Source organism: Balaenoptera musculus, chromosome 1 (assembly GCF_009873245.2).
Source record: "Balaenoptera musculus isolate JJ_BM4_2016_0621 chromosome 1, mBalMus1.pri.v3, whole genome shotgun sequence".
NCBI lineage: Eukaryota > Metazoa > Chordata > Mammalia > Artiodactyla > Balaenopteridae > Balaenoptera > Balaenoptera musculus.
The window spans coordinates 129,491,579-129,511,610 of NC_045785.1; the positions used below are offsets into that span (position 1 = coordinate 129,491,579).

Consider the following 20,032-nt stretch of genomic DNA (forward strand, 5'->3'; position numbering starts at 1 on the left):
AATGTTTGGATTTTTTTAGTATGAGGGGATTACCTAGATTTCAAGCTCCCCCTGCCCTCTCAGGATGCCTACCATCTGTCAAGATGAAGCAGTGACATATCTCCCTTCTTCACTTTCTTGACCCAGATGTGTTCACTGGTAGAGAACAATTGAAAGCCTCATTTTACCAAATGCCCAACAGCATGTCTATCCATTTCTCCTTTCCTTGTCTTCATTTCAGGTGGCAAAGTCCATTTGTAATTGTGAGATATGGGAGTAGTTGTATTTATTTTTACTTCTATTCACAAACCAAAATAGGAAGAACTATAAAGGATAACATTTTAGTTAACACAAGGGTTGGTTACTCTGCCCATGAAGATAATAGTGTTCAGAGCAACTTCCCTGATAAGAACCAGGAAGGGCCTGTTGGCCTTGAAGGTCACTCTGCTGGGGTTCAGCGAACGGCCAGCAATGCCAATGACGGTACTTGCTGCTGCTTCACTGCCTTCCTCGTTTACCTGCAGGTCAAATAGGAAACAAACTGCTACATTAGCTACTCTGCAGCTCATTACAGGCAGGTAAATCATCCATCGACACAGCAATTCCTCAAAATGCCATTTGTTTTCCAGGTGAAAGTACACTTGGGTCAGGTTGGGTTCCCTCTGGAACCCTACTTTTAGCCTTTCTTTCATCCACTGAATATTGATGTAAGCACTTGTATTCATCCAAGCCTTGTGCTGAATAATAAGTGCCAGGGTCCATTCAGGTAATCTCTAAACCAGAAATCTGGATGTATACGAGGTTGTCACATTTCTGGCTGGCACCATTGTATATGGTATCGTACTAGATACTAAAAGACATTTTGACTCCAGATTAGAGCACTACAGTTGAGATAGTTTCACTCCTGGAGCATCAAGATCCCAGATACAACTACTGTAAGCAGCCACTCAGGAACTAGGGCCCATGAAAAGAGGAGGGTCCTCTGGCTGGATGAGATGAGTATTTCTTGGAGTAATAGACTGAAGTGATGGTATTTGAACTTGCTGCTAAGTAGAACTGCACAGGTCTGGAGGGAGATATCTTTAGAAACTTTTGTTTGGGGACCCAGAATGTCACTAAAACTCTGTCCCTGACTCTAATGAAAGCACTTCAGATCCCTGAGTCTTCAGGAGCTGGTTGATGCTGTTCTCTCCCTCCCTCCTTCCTTACCACCTCCCTTCTGGCCATACTATCTATTTCATGATCATTCTAGTACTAAATTTATGAGCAGACTGGAGCTTTTGTAAGACCAGGATCCTTTTATTCGAATCAGATTCTGGTTTTTAATGGCTTCTCAGGAGATCTACAATCAGTTGGGGTGTGTGTATTGGGTTCCCAAGAGCCATGGAGGAGGCTTGCATCATTGTTTAGTGGGCTCAAGTAGACAAAATGAATGTAAACTTCTGCTTCTTAATAGTTACTCAAGGCCCTCAAGGAGGTCTGAGCTGACCACTTCTATTTGGGGTCCTTGGAAGAAGATTCTCAATCATAGTTAAAACCCTGAGGACTCATCTTCCCTTGCAGCCTTTCTAAGTGCTCTTTCTTCCATAATCCATATGGTATCAGTGTTGTTTTTACTTCCAAAACCATTAATCCAGTACTCATGTAAAATCCCCTGTTCTGACCTCAGTGTCTTTAAGATATATCCCTCTACTCTTGCTGTTGTCCTATAGGTCACTAACATCTATTGTTCTATGGATTATATTCCCACATTGACGATTTTGTTGCCTAGCCCGTGGCCTTTCTGTCTATCCTAACTCCTGCTATCATGTGACCTAGACAATTAAAATGTCGTGGTAGGAGACCCATTCAATACTCTAACCTCCCATGTCTTTCATCTCATCAAACCCAATGAGCATTACCTTCACTAAAGCAAACCAGTCCATGGCTACACCTTGAACTTGCCATCTCTCAGAACATCTAGACTTTTGAGATTATAATTACATTATCCTTCTCTCAGACTATATAACCTTTGGTTTTTTTAAGCTATCACACTTCCTCACTCCCATTACAATTACTCTGACCTCCTCCTGTCCCTTGATCCCTCCACTTTCCTCCTAACTACATATTTCCCACTGAGCTTGGACTCTGCAACTATATTTACTAGCACGATGCCCTGAAACCTTTCTCTCTGACCACAATCTTCTTTCTTTGCAATTTCCTCAATCCTGTGACCTTCTCTAACATTGGCCCATCACATTTCCCTCATAGCCTGGTTCCCCCAAAGAATAATCTGTATAAATGGTTCCCAAACATGGTTGTGCATCAAAATTCCTTGAGGAGCTTTGTAAATATACAGATTCTCAGACCCCATCCTGAGTCAAGCTCCCCAGAAAGCTAATGCCATTGATCTATATAGCTCCGTATTTGTTTGAGAACCAGAAGTTCTAAAGGCTTTATACAGCTCTTACTCTAGTAAAGGGTTCCATGGGCATCTTAGCTGGGGCAACACTAGGTTAAGGAATACTGAACCATTTTCTTCACTATGGAACTGCTCAGACGTCGGCACTCCAATGTGCATTAATTCTTGTTAATTTCCCAAGAAGAGGATATACATTTATTTGACCATCTAACGTTCTGTTACCCGCAGTGTAGTCTAGAGCTCTAGTTTTCTGGAACACACTTTAGGACATGATCTGCACTCACCAGCTCCCCTTCCTTACTTTCCATTTGCTCTTCAGCCATTACAACTAGGCATGTGCCCATACTGCACTGTCCAAATTCCTCAGGGAAAAGTCACCTCGGTCCCTTTTCAAAATATCTTCTTACTAGATGCTTTCCATTGTCTTAATACTCCTTCCTGGGTTTCCATTAGCTCATCCTCTCCTGGTTCTCCTCCTCTGAATGCCTTTGCTGGCTGCTTTTCCTGTGTCACCTTCCCCTTAATGTCTATGTTCCCAGGAGAGGTAGAGGATGGAGGGTGGAACAATTAGACCATGAGGGCTTCAAGTCAGGGCTATATTGTAGCAGTCCTCGTGGAGGAGGGCGCTACAGATTTGGGGTTTGAGGGACACTGGAATCATGCCTTTTTCCACAGCTGTCTCCTAGTGTTCACACATCTGCTGTCTACACTGTAAGAGCCAGTGGAGGAACAACTCCAAAGCTAGTAATCACATGAGATATTGATGTATTGAATAATAAAGCAGCATGAGAATAAAAAAAGCAGCAGAAGAATAGAGAGCGAAGAGAGGTGTACTCACCTCAAGAAATGCCTTGTGGAATGCATCTGAGACATAGAGGTCGTTCCGGCCTTCTGCAACAATACCTAGAAGGAAGACCAGAGAAAGCTCTGTGAAATGGGAGAAAGTTGGCTTCAACCCACAGAAAGGAATTCAGTTTAAATTAAGAGGTCCTTTGGGGCTTTTTTGAAAAATAGAAAGAAATCCTGGACCCTCACTTAATGATACCCTGAAAAATAAATACATGTTAAAGATAATAAAGTACTTTGGGTTTATTCAGCCTGGCTCCTGTGAATTTAATCTCCTGCTTCAGCTCATGGGGGGTTGGGGCGTGGGGTGAACTCTGTTCTTAAAGAAAAACTCACTCCATCTGGTCGGAATGTCTTCCCTTCCAGTGTGGCAACACTTTGGGAGTGGTTTTCAGACTTAGTTTAAAGACAGACCATTAAAGGTAAATCCAATTAACTAACGTTGTAAACTCCTTTTTAAAAAAGAGAGATTTTAGGGAATTCCCTGGCAGTCCAGTGGTTAGGACTCCGTGCTGTCACTGCCAAGGGTTCAATCCCTGGTCGGGAACTAAGGTCCCACAAGCCACACAGTACGGCCAAAAAAAAAAAAAAAGAGAGAGAGATTTTAATGCATATTTTTAAAGGATGGTGGGTTGGAAGAACCAAACCAACTTAACACCGTTATCAAAGTATCAAAACTGGGAAGGGGGTGACTGTATCTGTCCATGTGACCTTAGAAATCACATGAGCCTTTTGGAATATCAGGTGAAGAAGGGCTATTACATGTCAGCTATGCCTATTTTGTGGGACCCGGATGTCCCTGGCTCTTAATCATATCTGTCTCCTTGCTCTGAATTTTCCAATGCTTTTCAAGTTCTTTTCTACCTGGTCCCATCTCTTCTATCAGTTACAGACTCAAAAGGTTCCAGTGCCATATGGGCCTGTGGAGATCTAAGAGCCAACGTCCCGTTTTACAGAAGAGAAAACTGACACCTTGAGAGGGAAGGGATTTCCCTGAGTTAGCAGTAGAACCGGGATTAGAATCCAGGTGTCCTGATTTGCCCTTTTCTACTCTTTCCCCATCTCTTCCACCTTTGGTCAGACTTCTTTGGGGGCAGAGAGAGGAGGAAAGTCCTTCCTGCACTCACCTGGGAGCCTGGACTTCTCAGGGCTGAAGAGGTCCTCAAGGCCCATGTCTTGCAGCCGCTCCTTCACGCTGAAGCTGTCCTCGATGCGGAAGCGGGGCATGTGGACCACCAGCAGTGTCTCTGCCAGCTCATCTAGCCACTCCTGCAGCACCTCTGGGGTGAGTTCCTGTTCCACCTTGGTCAGGCTCTTCTCAAGCTTGGGCAGGATGAGCACCATGGTGATGTCATCACCCTTGAAGGGCAACTCAAGCACCTGGGTGCCCTCTGCCACGCGCCGGTAGCGGAACTTGCCTTCCTGGTACATCATGAATACTGAACACGACTCCCCATCGACCTTGTAGAAAAGTTCCTTCCTTGTGTTCTCAGGGCTGAACTTTGACTTCCACAGGCCCTGGAAGAAGACGCCAGGTGGGAGAATCACAAAGCAAGAAGACCAAAAACATCCGTAGGAGAATATTGACATGGGAAGTAGTCACAATATTTAATTACATTAATATGTAAGTGTAATTTTTAAGAACAAAGGCTAGAGGGATATGCATGCAAAGGTCTTAACACTGACTGTGTCAGAGTGATAGAATCATGAGTCGTTTTTTTTTTCTGTGAACTTTTCTTTATTTCCCAGATTTTCAGCAGTGACTATTTGCTTTTATAACAAGAAAAATAAAAACAAGAACAACCTACTGGCCTCTTTGCAAGTCTCTTCTGGAGTTTAAATCTAATTGCCTTTTGCTTTCTGCCTCCCACCAGCCTCTTTCTCAAAGGCCATCCTTCAAAATGCTGGGCTCTGTCCCTGATGAATAAAGCCAGACAGAGGTAATAACCCCAGGGGGTCATCTGGGAGTCCTGACAGGCAGAGAGTGAGGCCTGGCCAACTTTCTGTTCAAAGAAGGAGGGGATACAAGACACTCCTTTGACATTTCTGAGTTGTAATTATCATTCCTTGTCATCTTCTGGCTCTTTGATTTTGGGACAAGTCATTTAACTCTTTGAGTGGTGGTTCTTCATCTGTAAGATTAGGAGCTGGTTATCACTAATATTTGTAAGGATGCTTACTGTGTGCCAGGCACTGCTCCAAGCATTTTATGTGCATTAACTTAATCCCTTCAGTAACCGTGTAAGGTAGATGTATCATTATTACCATCTTATAGACGCAGGAGTTGGGGCATAGAAAAGTGTCAAGTAACTTGCTCAAGTTTGCAGTCAGAAATGGAAGACTCAGAATTTAAATTAAGTAAACTGTCTGAGCAGCCCAAGTTCACATTTGTGATGTTATGAAGATCAGGAGGACTAATAAAAGGCAAAGTGCTCCATAAATTGTAAAGGGCAGTACACATTGTAGAAATGCAACCTACTCCATTCTTAGGGTGGGGGACCCCCCAAGCAACAGAATAATTGACAACAGCAGTGACTGGCTAACCCCCTGGGCCCAGTGGGGGAGAAGAGTGTATCTGGAGCATGACCCGGGAAGGGCACAATTCAACCTGCGTTAAGCTGGAGGCCCTCCTGAGTATCAATGGTCTGTTTATTCCCAGTACCTTCTCCCTCATCCTTCCTAAATGTAATAAAGTTGGAACAGTCTTTAGAACTCTTGACTCTCTGAGTCTGCATGATCATGTAACAAGGCCTCTGCAAAGTCTGAGGTTAGTCTGGCATCAGGAGGTTCAGAAGCTTCAGGCAAGAGGAATTTTGAGTCACTGCAGAAGCTGCTCTAGATGATGGACAATGTCTCATCACTGAGGATGGTCTATAGACTCTGTCATTTTGTTCCAGATTTCAAAATGGAGTTAATTAAGGACAGGAGAAATCGTCACATATATATGAGAATTTATTACCACGCACACCTTGCTGCTGAGCATGCTGGGTCTGTGAGTGTGTACACTTTGCCTTGGGCCCAGAGACACTACCAGGCCCCCTTTGGACCTCAGCCCAGTAGCCACAGCCCTAGACATGACTCTAGACTCAGCAAATTTGTATTTTACCCAGACCATGCATGTACCATTTCTCAAAAAGATCTACTGACACATGCCCAATGGTATGAAAGAGGGTAAGCTGGAGGGAAAACAAGTCATCCCTGAGGTCTCTCCAGGGACATTTTGAGTACCTTGAAGTAAATGGTGTTGACCAGCACCAGGACAGTGAACTCATTGATGGCTTCTGGGGGAATGACATCAGTGATACGCCCTTCAGTCTTATTGGATATCCATTGGTTGATGGTCACTCTGGACTGCTCTGCATTTCCCTGAAGAGAACAGGAAACAAACCTACCCAACTGTGCTATTCAATTGGCTTCTCCATTTCCCCGTGAAGCACTTTATTTTGTCCATCATCCCTCTGCTCTTTCCCACCATTTGGTTAAGCCATGTCTCTAACCCAGATTGCCGAAACCTCACATATCTAGTACAGTGTCGTGAAGCTTCCATATCGTTAATAAATGGTACCAGAAGAAAGAGAAAGAAAGGAAAGAAAAAGAGGAAGAAATAAGGAAACAGAAGAGGAGAAAGATATAGTCTGAGAAAAGAAAACAAAATATTATCTTCTCTGACTCTGGAAATTTGAACTCTTATGAGTATTCATGAGATATGTTCTCTGGGAAGCTAATGAGTGATGCAGGAGTTAGGGGGAGGGCAGGAGAGATGCCCATGTGGTCCAAAAAGCTTGAGAAATACTGATTGAATAAAGTCAGTAGATTTCTTTGTTGCAGGACTTTTATATAACTTTTTCAGAGCAGCCTCTACAATCCAGAGATTACATTGATTTCTCAGGTTTCAAGCAAGAATACATATCCCAGGGGCTCCGACTTATAGTATTATGACACCTCCACCTGCTTCCACTACCATAGCAGTGTTAATTTGGATCCTGCTTCTCTATCTCTTTAATTTCTGAGCGGAGAAGAAGAACTCTGAGGTCAGGGATGACACCTGCAACTCACCTTGAAGTCCAGGGGCTGGAGCTTGGCTCCATATACCATCTCACTGATGTCCTGGTAGGTCTCATTGAAGGTAAGGGACTTGTCTCCAAAAAGACGGTTAGCTGATACCAACTCAGAGGATTTATTGGCTTTTCGATAGAGTCGGCAGTTCAGTTTGGCAAAGAAAAAGTGGATCTGATCAGATGTCTTCTCAGAGATGGTATCAAACTTAAAAACCTGTAGAAGCCAAAAGAAAATAGCGGTGGGTCTGGTAAAGCAGCCTGGCTAACGTGGGTGACGAGCACAGTGCCAGTCAGCCCCTGACCAATAGTTGTGAGTCCCTTCAACACAGTGCCTGGCACAGCATAAATGCTCAGCTCGTGTTTTCTAGATGAATAAATGGATAAAAGAAGAAGAAAGGGTAGGAAGGAGAAAGAGAAAAAGAAACACAAAGAGACTGGGATACCACCCAAAGTCTCTAAAGGGCTCTAGACCAACACATAGATGTTCTCCTGGGTGTTCCAGCAAGGAGGTTAGGCAGAAGGGCTTTGGGTTGTACCTCCATCAGCTGCTTGAGGGTGTTGTCACAGGCACCCAGCTTGGTCATAGCAAAAGCTGTGGAGATACTCAGGGGTGACAGGAAAATGTTGTCCTTGTCATTCTTGGAGTCTGCCAGATGCTGATAGAAGGTGGTGGCAAAGTGGAAATTGGCCTTGGACAGTTCCCAGACCCGCCGGTTGGTGGCCTCGGGGATCTTCTGCTCTGAGCCCTCGCTCTCGGTTGCTTTCTTCTCTGGGGCACGGTAAATGCACATGGGATTCATGGGAATGTCCCGAGGCTTGGCTGTGCAGATGTCCTCCCCAGGGCTCCAATGACAGGTCACACAGCCCCAGAGGCCAATAAGCAGCAAGGAGAGAAGACATACACTCCTATAGGGGGACAGAAAGCCGAGTTAAGCTAGGCTGAGAAATCACCTGTCCCACTGCCCACCACAGATTTGCCCCAGTAAAGCATAGATTACCATCCCACCTGCTGTGGCCACGAGGAGGGCCAAAATCTTTGGAAAGTTCAAGGGCCCAGGACAAGTCCAGTCCTGGACTCCTTTCAAGTGGATAGTTTCACTTGCCTGGCCATAGTCATGTTGAAATTAGAATCAACTATTGAAGCAACAGAGGTTATTAGAAGTATTGTGTGCCCAAGGCCTCATGCTGGAAGATATAAAGAATGCAAAGTTTCCAACTGGTGAGATGGGACATGCACACAAGAAAAATGGCAGAGAACTTTAGTGCCCAATGAAAACTTAGGTCAGTTGGAGGAGACATTAACAGAAGCTGATTAGGGAAGGCCTCAGAAATAGATGGATTTTTAACCTGGATGTTAAAGGATTGGGAGGATTTTGATTGATTCAGCAGAGGGATTTCAGCAACATGAGAGGGTTAAGAAGAAATGAATGGGGCAAAGCCACAATCAATGTGCTGAAAACACCCAAGTTCTAGCTCCAGCCTAATCCTTCCACTGAGTTCCAGACCAGTTGTTTGCTGGACAATTCCACCTGGATGTCCTGCAGATTCCTTAGTGAAATACGAGCAAACTGGACTCATAACTCTCACCCACACACGTTTCTCCTTCTGTGCCCTTCAACTCAGCAAATGGGACCCACAGGTACCTGAGAGCCACCCTGGATTTCTCCCTCTTACCCTTCTCATTAGTCACACCCTAGATTCTATGCATTCTGTTTCCTTGTTCTCTCACTGCCTTAGTTCAGGCCCTCATCATTTTCTGATTCCTAGACGTTTTAGTAACTTCCAACGTGTGTTCGCTAAAGTAAATAAAACTAATTTCACTTTTTAAAAAAATGAGATCATGAAATTGACAAATTAGGAGAATTGGGACGCCCAATTAAGTAAACCAAGAGATAAACTCTTCTGTAATGTTTTTGTAGATAAGACATGAGGGGCCAGGAACTTCCTGTGGCTGACTTGGGGCCCTAAGGTCTAGAGAGGGGAGTCTGTATGAGGGTACTGAGTCTTCTCAATCTTCCCCCAGCAGAAAAGCAGGTTATGCATGCAGTGAAGAAAGAACTCACCAAAGTGGTCTGCTGGGCAAGTGTGGGGCTGGCTGGAAGCTGGGGGCAGCTGAGGGGTACTTGGCTTCTTGCATGATCTGAAGTGAACCCTGCAGTCCTTTTAAGAACAGAGGCACAGAATGGGAGAGCAGAGGCACTGAGGGAGCTATGGAAGGCAGGGTGAGGAAGCAGAGAGAATCTTGCCACTCTTCTCCTCAGCTTGCTTGCCTCTGTTTCCCATTTTGTCCCTCAGCTATATTTGGAAATACAAGTGGAGGCTGAGGGGGCCCTAGGAGCTCTGTTAAGCACAAAGAAAAACCAAGGTGGTCAAGCCACAGCCTCACTTCTAGCTTCCTGTAAAACACCAGATCAAGAAGGGGATGTGTGTGATGTTAAGGGCTGCAGTCCTTTGTCAAAGGTCACTGAGACCTTGGGTGGGGGGATGGGGGATGTGACGGGGGTGGGGCAGGGGGGAATTGAGTGGAAGGAGGAGCAAAAAGGGAGTTAGGAGGTCCTCATAGATTAAATTTGCCCTCTTTTCAGATGTATGGCAGGCCCAGCAATTCCCCTTGGAGTATCTCCTGGACTGCTGTGAGGGCTGACACTGATGCAACGTCTCTGTACAAGGGAAGACATCCCCTTTGTTTCTTGGGTTACGAATCCAAGGTGTGGCTTAGGGAAAGGCCTTACCCCTAGAAGGGAGTGGGGGGGAGGGCACTTGGAATGACGTCTTCCAAACAAGTCTGATTAAAACTACCAGGGAGAGGGCCTGGTCTTCTTGAAGGTGTCGAGGTCATCCTGGTGAGTCCCTCAGAGGTCAGAAAACCCAGTGAGGGCATGCAAAGGGAAAGCTCACCCCTCTTACCTTTTTCCAGCAGCTACAGTTCCTATCCCATTGGAAAGCATGGTTGCTAATCTTCCACAGGTCTGGGCGAGTGGAGATAGTGTGGTCTGAGGCAATCCCTCTGAACTGGTTCTTTCCTCTAAATCTGGATGAGGTTCCAGAGGCTAGGATGGGGGATGGAGCTGGTGAGGAGGGGAGGCCTGAGGTCAAAGGCTGATGACCTGCTCCCAGGGTTAAGCAAAGTGTAGAGCCCAGTGCTGGTTAATTAGTAGAGAAGTTTTAAAGTTCAGTCAGGTCCAGAGAAAGAAGGTCCACCTTTCCTACCCATACTCCCTCACTTTCTTCTTCATCTCTATAGAAAAGGAAAAGGCGAACATGTTCACAAATTCAAACTTAGTCAGAAAATACCTAGCTGATGAGAACTTTGCAGGAATTTTTTTCTTTTTTCCTGGTTAACCAAACCAGGAGGTAGAAGATAGTCTATTTTCTATATAAATAAAATAGTATATAACTAGCCAAGTTGAATGCCCAGAATGAGAGGTAGTCTTCTACCTCTCAGTGCAATATCCTCTTTCTCACAGGTTTTTAGGGAAAGAGAGAGAAAAAGAGCCCACGTTATCTAATCATAGGGGAGAGAAGAGAAATATTCTGAAACAGGTGCTACTTTCAGGCCTCTAAGAGCTGATGTGTCAGTGACCCAGTCAAGGACACACAATGGTTACACCTGTGTGTACAGTGGACTCATTCCCCATTCAGCCTTGAAGTGGTGGGAGGGGGCACAGGAGCAGGGGCCTCAGGGTGCTGCCAAGGACATTTCTAGGGTGGATGAGCTGGGTGGGAAATACTTCGAAAAATTCTCTTGGGGGATCAGGAGAAAGGGTGGGGCAGGTGAAAAACATACATGCAACTACTGACATACTTCTAAGAAGCAAACAGAACGAATTATTTTTATTTATGCATATTGTTATTTTTACTTATTTTAGTTATTGGGGAGATGAAGTCAAACTAATGGAGATAAAGGGCAGGTTTATATTTATTTCCCTCTTCCTAAATAGCCAAAAACAGTATCATAAGGATTGCTGCAACTGTATTCACAGGATACAAGTATGCCACCTTCTGTGTGATTGAAGACTCCTTGAAGTTGGTACGGTCATAGGCATTCTAAAGAGTTCTTTATTCATCAGACAGGAAACCTCTACCTAGACTGAAGCTGCGTCTAAGTTCTTGACTGATTTAGGCCCTGGACATCTCGAGGGCCCCTGTGTACAGTATGAAGTTACAAGGAACTGTCCTAAAAAGCCCCAGAATGGTCGGAGGCTCCTTATCACTCCAGATTAAAGGCAAGTGGAAAGTCTCCTATTCAACCACTTGTGTTCAGCAAACACAGGAGCACTACCTGAGTCAGCAGGCACTGTTCTAGGGGCTGGGAGCTCCAGACAGGAAGACGTGCAGCGATCACATGAAGAATCAGTATATAAAAAATAAATCGATAACATGTCAGTCAGGTGTTAATAAGGGTTACAGAGGAAAATACAACAGGGCAAGGCGACAGAAAGTGATGGGAGGAGGGAAGGAGGCTACGGTTGTAGAAAGGAGGTGGGAAAGGCCTCCCTAATAAACTGACACTAAGGGACCAGAGTAAAATGAGGGAGGGAGTCAAATATCTTTGGGAAGAGCTTTTCACACAGAAGAAACAGGAGATACAAAGATCCTGAGGTGGGAATATGCTGTTCAGACCTATTGTTCCAGCTTGTAGGAGTTGTGAGACTTGTGCCTTGTAAAGAAGGTCCTTGGAGGAAGGCAGATGAGGGGACCCTGCCCAAAGGGTGAAGGGGTTCTGGTGAACATCTGTGGGAAAAGAGATAAGCATGCAGATACCACCTGGCCAGGTAGTGAAGAACTATACATCAGGGGTTGTGTTTAATTTCTTCATCCATTCATTGAGTCATATGATCATTTAATTAACAAATGTTTAATAAATGCCTGTACGTACCGGGCATGGTTGGTGCTGGGTCCGGGGTTATAAAGATGACTTTGTCCTCAAGGAGCACCGTGCTTCATAGCAGACCCCAGACATGAAGATAAACATCCCAATCAATGCTACTGGCCATCTGACTCAAGTGTGTATAGGGGAAGGGGGAGGGCAGACAGGTGGGTCTGGTCCATGGAACTGGGGTCAGGAGAGGGAAAGATCAGGAGGTGATAATGTAAAAATTTCTTAATTTGCAAGACTAAGACACAAAGTCTTTTTATTTTAAAATAATTTTAAAGCAATAGAAAAGTTGCAAAAATAGTACAAAATATTCTTGTATACCCTTCACCCAGATTCCCCAAATGTTCACATTGTTAACATTTTACCACATTTGTTTCTTGCTCTGCTTTTGGTACTCCTCTTTCTCTCTCCCTCTCCCTCTCTCTGTTTCTCTCTCTCTGACTCCCTCTCCCTATTATTTTTCTGTACTGTTTGAGAATAATTTGCAGATATAATGCCCTTTTACCCTTATGAAGAGTGAGGTTCCTAAAAACAAGGCTATTCCCTTTTATGACCACAGTACAAGATCAAAGATAGGAAATTGACAGTAATATAGTACCATTTTCAAATCCATAAATCATATTCTAAATTTGCCAAGTGTCCCACTAATGTTCTTTATAGCAGTTGTTCTCAAAATTTTTGGTCTCAGGATCTCTTTATAGTCTTGCTAAATTACATCTAAATATAATTATTTAAATAGTTTATATAAAATAGTTTTGACTTCATGAATACACTGAAAGGTTTTGTGGACCTCCTTGGATCCCTGGATCACACTTTGGGAAACATTTCATAGCCCCCAAAACTCCACTCCCCCCCACCCCCCATTTCCTGGTCCAGGGTCACATTGCATTTAATTGTCATGTCTCTTTGGTCTCATCTAGTTTGGAATCGTTGCTCTCTTTTGTCTTTCATGACTGTGGAATTTTTTAAGAGTACAGGCCAGTTATTTTTATTTTTACTTTTAAAATTAATTAATTAATTTATTTATTTATTTATGGCTGCGCTGGGTCTTCGTTGCTGCGTGCAGGCTTTCTCTAGTTGCGGCGAGCGCGGGTTACTCTTTGATGTGGTGTGCGGGCTTCCCATTGTGGTGGCTTCTCTTTGTTACAGAGCACTGGCTCTAGGCACGCGGGCTTCAGTAGTTGTGGCACACGGACTCAGTAGTCGTGGCTCTGGGCTCTAGAGCGCAGGCTCAGTAGTTGTGGTGCACGGGCTTAGTTGCTCCACGGCATGTGGGATCTTCCCGGACCAGGGCTCGAACCTGTGTCCCCCGCCTTGGCAGGCGGATTCTTAACAGCTGCACCACCAGGGAAGTCCCCGAGCCAGTTATTTTTGAAGAACGTCTCTCAATTTGAGTATATCTGAGGTTTCCTCAGGATTAGATTCAAGTTATACTTTTTTTTGGTAGGAATACTAAAGAAATAATATTGTACCCTTCTCAGTGCATCATATCAGGAGGCGCATGATATCAATTTGCTCCATTACTGGTGATCTTAATTTTGATCACTTGGTTAAGATCAGGACTGCCGAGTTTCTTTCTCTGCTGTAAAATTACAATATTTCCCTTTTTATTAAACAAGTATCCTGTAAGAAGATACTTTGAGAATATGAAGATACATCGTTTTTCATCAGACTTTCACCTGCTAATTTTAGCATTCCTCGGTGGTTCTTTGCAAGACTTTTTAAGCACTGTTCTTTTCCTAGTTCCCATCTGATTCCCTAAAAAGGATTATCACTGAAACCATTAGAATTCAAAGACATCAACTAAGTTAGACAACACACCCTCTTGCTAGGGTGTGAGGAAAATGCCCTTTCACTCATTGCTGGTGCGAGTGCAGAATGCTATAACCCTTTGAAGGAAATCTGGCAATACCAGCATTACAAATGAGTTTACACTTTGAGCTGGAAATCCCACTTCAGAAAGTGTATCCTATAGACATATCTGCATGGGTATAAATTAGGTTACCAATTGTAACTTGATTTGCAATAGCAAAAGATTAGAAACAACTTCCATCTATAGCAGACTAGTTAAACCAAGGTACATCCCCACAATGGAAAACTTTGCCACTGTCAAAAAGAATGAGGCTGTTCTCTTTGTACTGAAATGGAAGGATCTCTAGGCTCACTAAGTAGAAAAAAGCAAGCTGCAGAGCAGTGTTTATAGTATGCTAACTTTTGTCTCACAAAGTGGGGATGATGGGGCAGGTGCAGACAGACAGGGGTGGAAGTGAGATTTGTCAATATGAACCTTCTTATTTTTCTATTTTTGAACATGTCAATATATCACCTAGTCAAGAAGGTCTGGACTTTGTGAGCAACAAGAGCATCAGGGTTGTGTCCCACAGAGGCTTGGGGAGAGAGGAGTACCAGGGTATGACACGAAGGTGGTGGCAGCACCAAAGAGCAACTAGAAACAGCCTGAGCCCCTGGCTGGTGACAAAGGAGAAAAGGAGACTGAGAGAAGCCCAGTTCAGGTGGAACGGATGGAACAGAGGTGTTTAGGTGTGCCCTGACTGGCAAAATTATTTTTAATGACTGTATAATATTTCATTGTCTAGAATTTAACCATTACTTCACATTAGCTTAGGTCAAAATCTTTAAATCTTTGTTTTTTTGTTTTTTTTTTGGTCGCACCTCGCAGCACGCGAGGGGATCTTCCCTGACCAGGGATCGAACCCGTGCCCCCTGCAGTGGAAGTGCAGAGTCTTAACCACTGGACCGCCAGGGAAGTCCAAAATCTTTAAATCTTTGAATATGATAATGATAGGTTCCATTTACTACATTCCAGGATCTATGCTAAGTGCTTTACAGGCATTAGCTTATATAATTCTCTTGTCAGCTCTACCAGGAAGATAATAATATGCCCGGTCTACAGACGAAACAACTGCTATTTACAAGGGTTAGGAACTTGCCCCAAATCACAAAGCTGGCAAAGGTGAGATTCAAAGCCTTGTCTGGATAGCTATCAAGAAAATGTCCATGCCTCCCCAGGTTAAAACTTACAGTGTCCAATTATTTTTCTTGGGGTAGTGTTTATGATATGTCACCATCTGGTTCGTCTCCTCTGGGTAGTCTCTATCAAGTTTGCCCAGGTGTCCTTCAAAATCCAGGGCCCGGAAGCAAACTCAGGGACTGCCACCTTTTCCTTTGGTTGCCCATATTTAATTAGAAAGCATTTGTCTCTGACGCACCTTCCAAATGAGACTTTCAGTTGGTCTTTTGGAGTCTTTAATACCAGCCCAGTCTTTGGTTCTCTTGCACACAGCTCCCCTTGGCTTTCATTGTCTAGATTTTGATGACCCCAAATCCCTTTCCTCTTGGTTCATCTTAGACTGATTTGATGAGGAAAGGAAAAAACAGCTTGTACACTGGGCAAACTAATCTGGGTCTCTATCTCTCCCCTCCCCTCCCCTGTCACTGGTATTCTGTAAAGTGTTTTAATAATTGTATATTTTAAAATCAAATTCTTCATGGAAACTTCTAACCATTTCTGGAACTGGAGGCAGACTTAAGAACTTTTATCAGATAAAAATTAGCACTACTTCTCTCTATTCTGGGCAAAAACAAGGTTGGAAGGATCTCAGAGGGCCTCTGTGCTTTGCTGTGTTAGGGGTAGATTTGAGGAGCCATGCAGAGGAAAGAATGTAGCATTCAATCACCCTCTCTTTTCTTTTTAATACTTCCTTCAAGATCAGTCATAAAATAAAAAATTCCTCTTCCCCTAGCCTTGCCTGTGGTCTCAGTAGTAACTCCTGTGAGCAGGTAATTGAGCTGGTCCTCGCCACTGCCTCATATCCTGGGCTGTTCTATTCTTTTCTTTGGATCCAAGAGTAAGACCTTGGCAGAGAACAAACAGTAGAGCTGAGCCCCTGCTGTGGTTACTGAGTAACTCAAAGCTTAACTCTTCCACAGAAATTCAGCAAAACATCTAGCACAAAAAAACAGAGTTGTCTTCAGCTCTCTTAGGTTTCTAGTTTACTTGGTGGTTACGACATTTTAATTAAGGCGAAATAAAGTTTATCAAAATAAATCCTGCATTATCATTTGCCAGCTTTCAGGTGAGATTCTCAAAGAATCTCATTGGAATTTGTCCAAATTCTCACAACTGTTAGAAAGTTCAGTTTTGGTTTCAGGGAAACCAAATGGGAACCAAATCAAAACAACAAATATTTATTGAACATGTCCAGTGCACATGCCACTGGGTCTTGAATGTACCAGGTACTCAATAAATATTTGTGTTTGAAGAAACCCAGGTTCAGAGTAGTTTTGCTGACTTATTAACAGGAAAATAACTTTAAATTCCTCTCAAATGGAAAGTTAAGATTATCAAGTAAAGTAAAAATGCTTACTTATCCAGAGGAATTGACACCTTGTATGAACAGAAACACCAGACAAGGGTATTCTTGGGAGGTTGAGCAAGAGAGAGTTGCATGGAGTCAAAGCTCATTGCTTCTACGTTCGTTCAGGAAGTTGTAGGTGGTAAAAGAGAAATTGGGAAGACAGCAGAGGAAGAGGTAGAGGTAGTGGGAGAAAGTTCCCTGGAGAGATAGGGGTTGGGTTGGACAGACCAAGAAGCAACGGGAAGAAACTCACAGTAAAGCCAAGGCCAAGGGTGTGTGTTTTGACAAGTACAGGTCAATTGTGTGACTGGTGTCTCTTACCTACCTCTGCCAAGGGCTGCTCTAGCAAATCTGACCAAGTCCATTTGAGGGTTGAGGAGGAAATGAGGGGCTAGAAATGAACGTAGTTTGGCAGCTTTTATCCCATCAGGACATAGTTGGTTTCAGGCCCTTCCCAAATGGCCAGTGCTGTAAACCAACAGATACTGCTTGGGCACAGGCTGTTCTAACTTTGAACAGAAACAAGTTTCAGGAATCACATCTTGGTATGGCTACAGAGGTTCAGCTAACCAGGGAATGCTGCTGGAGACAAAACCCTCGAGATGCTCAGAGAGGAACGGGCCAGCCCACTCTGGAGAGGCAGTCTGCGTCACGCCCTAAGGCCAGGATTTCATCAGGTTGCCCGGCTTGCTGTCAGGATAGCAAAATGCCCAGTTAGATGATGACAATGGTAAGCATAGGGGCTGAGGAAAATTAGAGGGCATGTTTTAGTTCATAATAACCTGAACACTGTCGGACTTGGGAGGATAGGAAGGTGATGATAAACTAAGGTTACTGTAGGTTTTCCATAAAACTGTATTTTTTAAGGGCTTTGACACTGCAAAGGTAATTTTTTTCCCTTTAACTTGATAATATGGGATCAGGTCTTGCGCTTGGTTAAGGGAATTACGGGACGCACCCGATTTTGGTGGCATCTGTTTGATGGCGCCCACTTGGGTGTTTAGAAATGCCAGTTACGCTCGTGCTGTTCTTAGAAATTCCTCCCCTCCTCTTCATTCCCATTGTCCTGGTGCAAGCCCTCATCATTTCTTGTAAGTCTACTGCACCAGATTCATAACTGAGCTCTCTGCCTTAGGCCCTACTCCACTTCAAATTACAATCATCACATCACTCTCGGGCTTAAAATCTTTACTGGTTTTTAATTGCTAAGGGATAAAATCACAACTCAGAAGGGTACATAAAGCTTTTCAAGACCTGGCCTCAACCTAACTTTTCTGGTTATCCCCAACTCCTTGAAGTTCTATTCCAGGCCATATTCTTTCATAATTGTGTATGTGCTCCCAGGCTTGGAGTCTCCACTTCCCACCTTGTTCATCATATAAACCCTTCTTTATACCTTTCAGAATCAACTCCTCAAATGCAAAAACGTTCCTGAATTACTTTGTTTCTCCCAGCCTTACACACTTGCCTTTAAGTGGTCTCCAAGTGGTGCTAATTATGCCTTACATCTTACTCATTTCACTAAAAGTTTAAGTCTGATAGGCAGAACTGGATCCTTCTGCTTCTAAAATTGCCTATCACGTAGAAAGAACCCTACTATTCCAAAGTGTGGTCTTCCGACAAACAGCACTGGTATCACCTGGGAGCCTGTTAGATAATCTCAGGCCCCACTCCAGACCCGCTCAAACAGTAACTGCAATTTAACAAGAGCCCCAGGTGAACTGCATTCATGTTAGGTTTGAGAAGCACTGACACAGAAGCTTCTCAATAGGCACAAATCTGATCCCTTTAATTCCCCTGCTTACAACCCTTCTTTGGACTCCTTTTAAGAATAAAACCCAACTTTGTGATCTGGCTCTGCATCCAAAGCCACTATCTCACTCTCTCTACTCTAACTTCAATGACCTTCGTTTCCGTAACAGTCTTTCTTCTTTAGCAGAGTTCACCCATCTTTTTTCTCTGACTAGGCGTCTCCTGCCCCACCCCTGCGCACCCCCCCCCCCAAGCTGTTTCTTACCTTCAATGCCACTTCCTCAAGAAAGCCTTTGCTGGCTAGCCAAGCAAGTTTGAATCTTCTTTGTGTATAGCCTCACAGCTCCTTGCTCTTCTGAGGATAGCTGTGGTCGCATAATCCTTTGGTAATTCCGTCTAGTGCTTTGTAGATGATTTGTTATCTATCCTTAAACTGTATACATGTCAAGTTCCCTAAGTGGAGTCTGAGCTCCTTAAGGGTAGAGAGTATTTCCTTTGTCCTCTACAGTGTTGTGCCATATACGGAGTACTCAGTAAATTACTTTAGTAAATACTGTACTAAGTGTTCAGTGAGTAGTTGAAAGTTTACTTTTGATGTGCTAGGTGTTCCAAATAAGGCGGGCAGCCATTAACTAAATGAGCCACCATGTTGGAAAGCAGAGGGATTTACAAATTGATCATTGCAGATTAGCTGATTACTGGGGTTGAGATGCTAATATACACAAAAATATCAAACTCATGGTTTTTTAAAGATAAATTTATTTATTTTTGGCCACATTGGGTCTTTGTTGCTGCACACGGGCTTTCTCTAGTTGTGGTGAGCAGGGGCTACTCTTCGTTGCGGTGCGCAGGCTTCTCATTGCGGTGGCTTCTTTCGTTGTGGAGCATGGGCTCCAGGCGCGTGAGCTTCAGTAGTTGTGGCTTGTGGGCTCTATAGAGTGCAGGCTCAGTAGTTGTGGCACACGGGCTTAGCTGCTCTGTGGCATGTGGTATCTTCCCAGACCAGGGCTCGAACCTGTGTCCCCTGAATTGGCAGTTGGATTCTTAACCACTGCACCACCAAGGAAGCCCTCAAACTCGTATTAATCAATGAGTCTCAGTGTAAGGGATCACAAAGTACCCTGCTGCTTGTAAGCAGGGTAGGCCTAGGTAAGTGGTAAAGACAGCAAGTCTGGTTTTGGAATTCCCATTCTAGATTTGATGACATTCAAGAATGGTTGCAATAGTTACCATCCTTCATACCCTCTCAACTTTTTCTTACTGTGGCCCCTTCTCTTGAGGTCAGATATGGTACTAACGGACAACTAATTGCTAACTGATGGTACAAGGAGTGATGTTTGTTCACTGGTAATGTATATTATTTTTCTTTTAAAAATATTCAGTTATTTTAAAGGAAACTCTAGCCATTGTCAGTTATTGTCTTTTAAAAATATGGACATTTTATTATATAACAATGTTGCTATTATCACACTGAACAAAAGTGTCATTCCTTGGTTTTATCTAATACTCAATACTTAAGTCAAATTCCCCTAACTATATTATATAAAAGAGTCTTTGAATGTTTCGTTTGTTGGAATTAGGATCCAAAGTCCACATGTTGCATGTGATTTTTGTATCTCTGAAGTTCCTTTTAAATCTAGAGTATTCCCCTCTCCTCCCCTTTTTTCTTCTTCATGCCACTGAGTTCTTGAATAGGGCATATTTTACAGTGGTCTCTAAGAGAAAATCCTCTCAATGC

General features: G+C 43.7%; 1 protein-coding gene across 1 annotated transcript; it reads right to left on the reverse strand.

Moving 5' to 3' along the window:
- Positions 1-240: 240 nt before the first annotated feature.
- On the reverse strand, positions 241-10,331 carry SERPINC1 (serpin family C member 1). Its single transcript, XM_036844076.1, has 7 exons — positions 10,192-10,331; positions 7,821-8,190; positions 7,283-7,498; positions 6,455-6,592; positions 4,354-4,744; positions 3,219-3,283; positions 241-497 (listed from the first exon to the last, which is right to left on the reverse strand). Exons 1-7 carry the CDS (start codon positions 10,230-10,232, stop codon positions 321-323), a joined length of 1,398 nt encoding a protein of 465 aa, XP_036699971.1. The 5' UTR covers positions 10,233-10,331; the 3' UTR covers positions 241-320.
- Between the last annotated feature and the right edge of the window lie 9,701 nt (positions 10,332-20,032).

Excerpts from the sequence above, each read along its gene's own strand:
- SERPINC1 (XM_036844076.1), bottom strand. The coding sequence starts at position 10,232 with ATGCTTTCCAATGGGATAGGAACTGTAGCTGCTGGAAAAAG. Across the intron at positions 7,499-7,820 it reads CCCTCAAGCAGCTGATGGAG|GTTTTTAAGTTTGATACCAT; the intron begins GTACAACCCAAA and ends TGGCTTCTACAG. Across the intron at positions 4,745-6,454 it reads TCAACACCATTTACTTCAAG|GGCCTGTGGAAGTCAAAGTT; the intron begins GTACTCAAAATG and ends GTCTTCTTCCAG.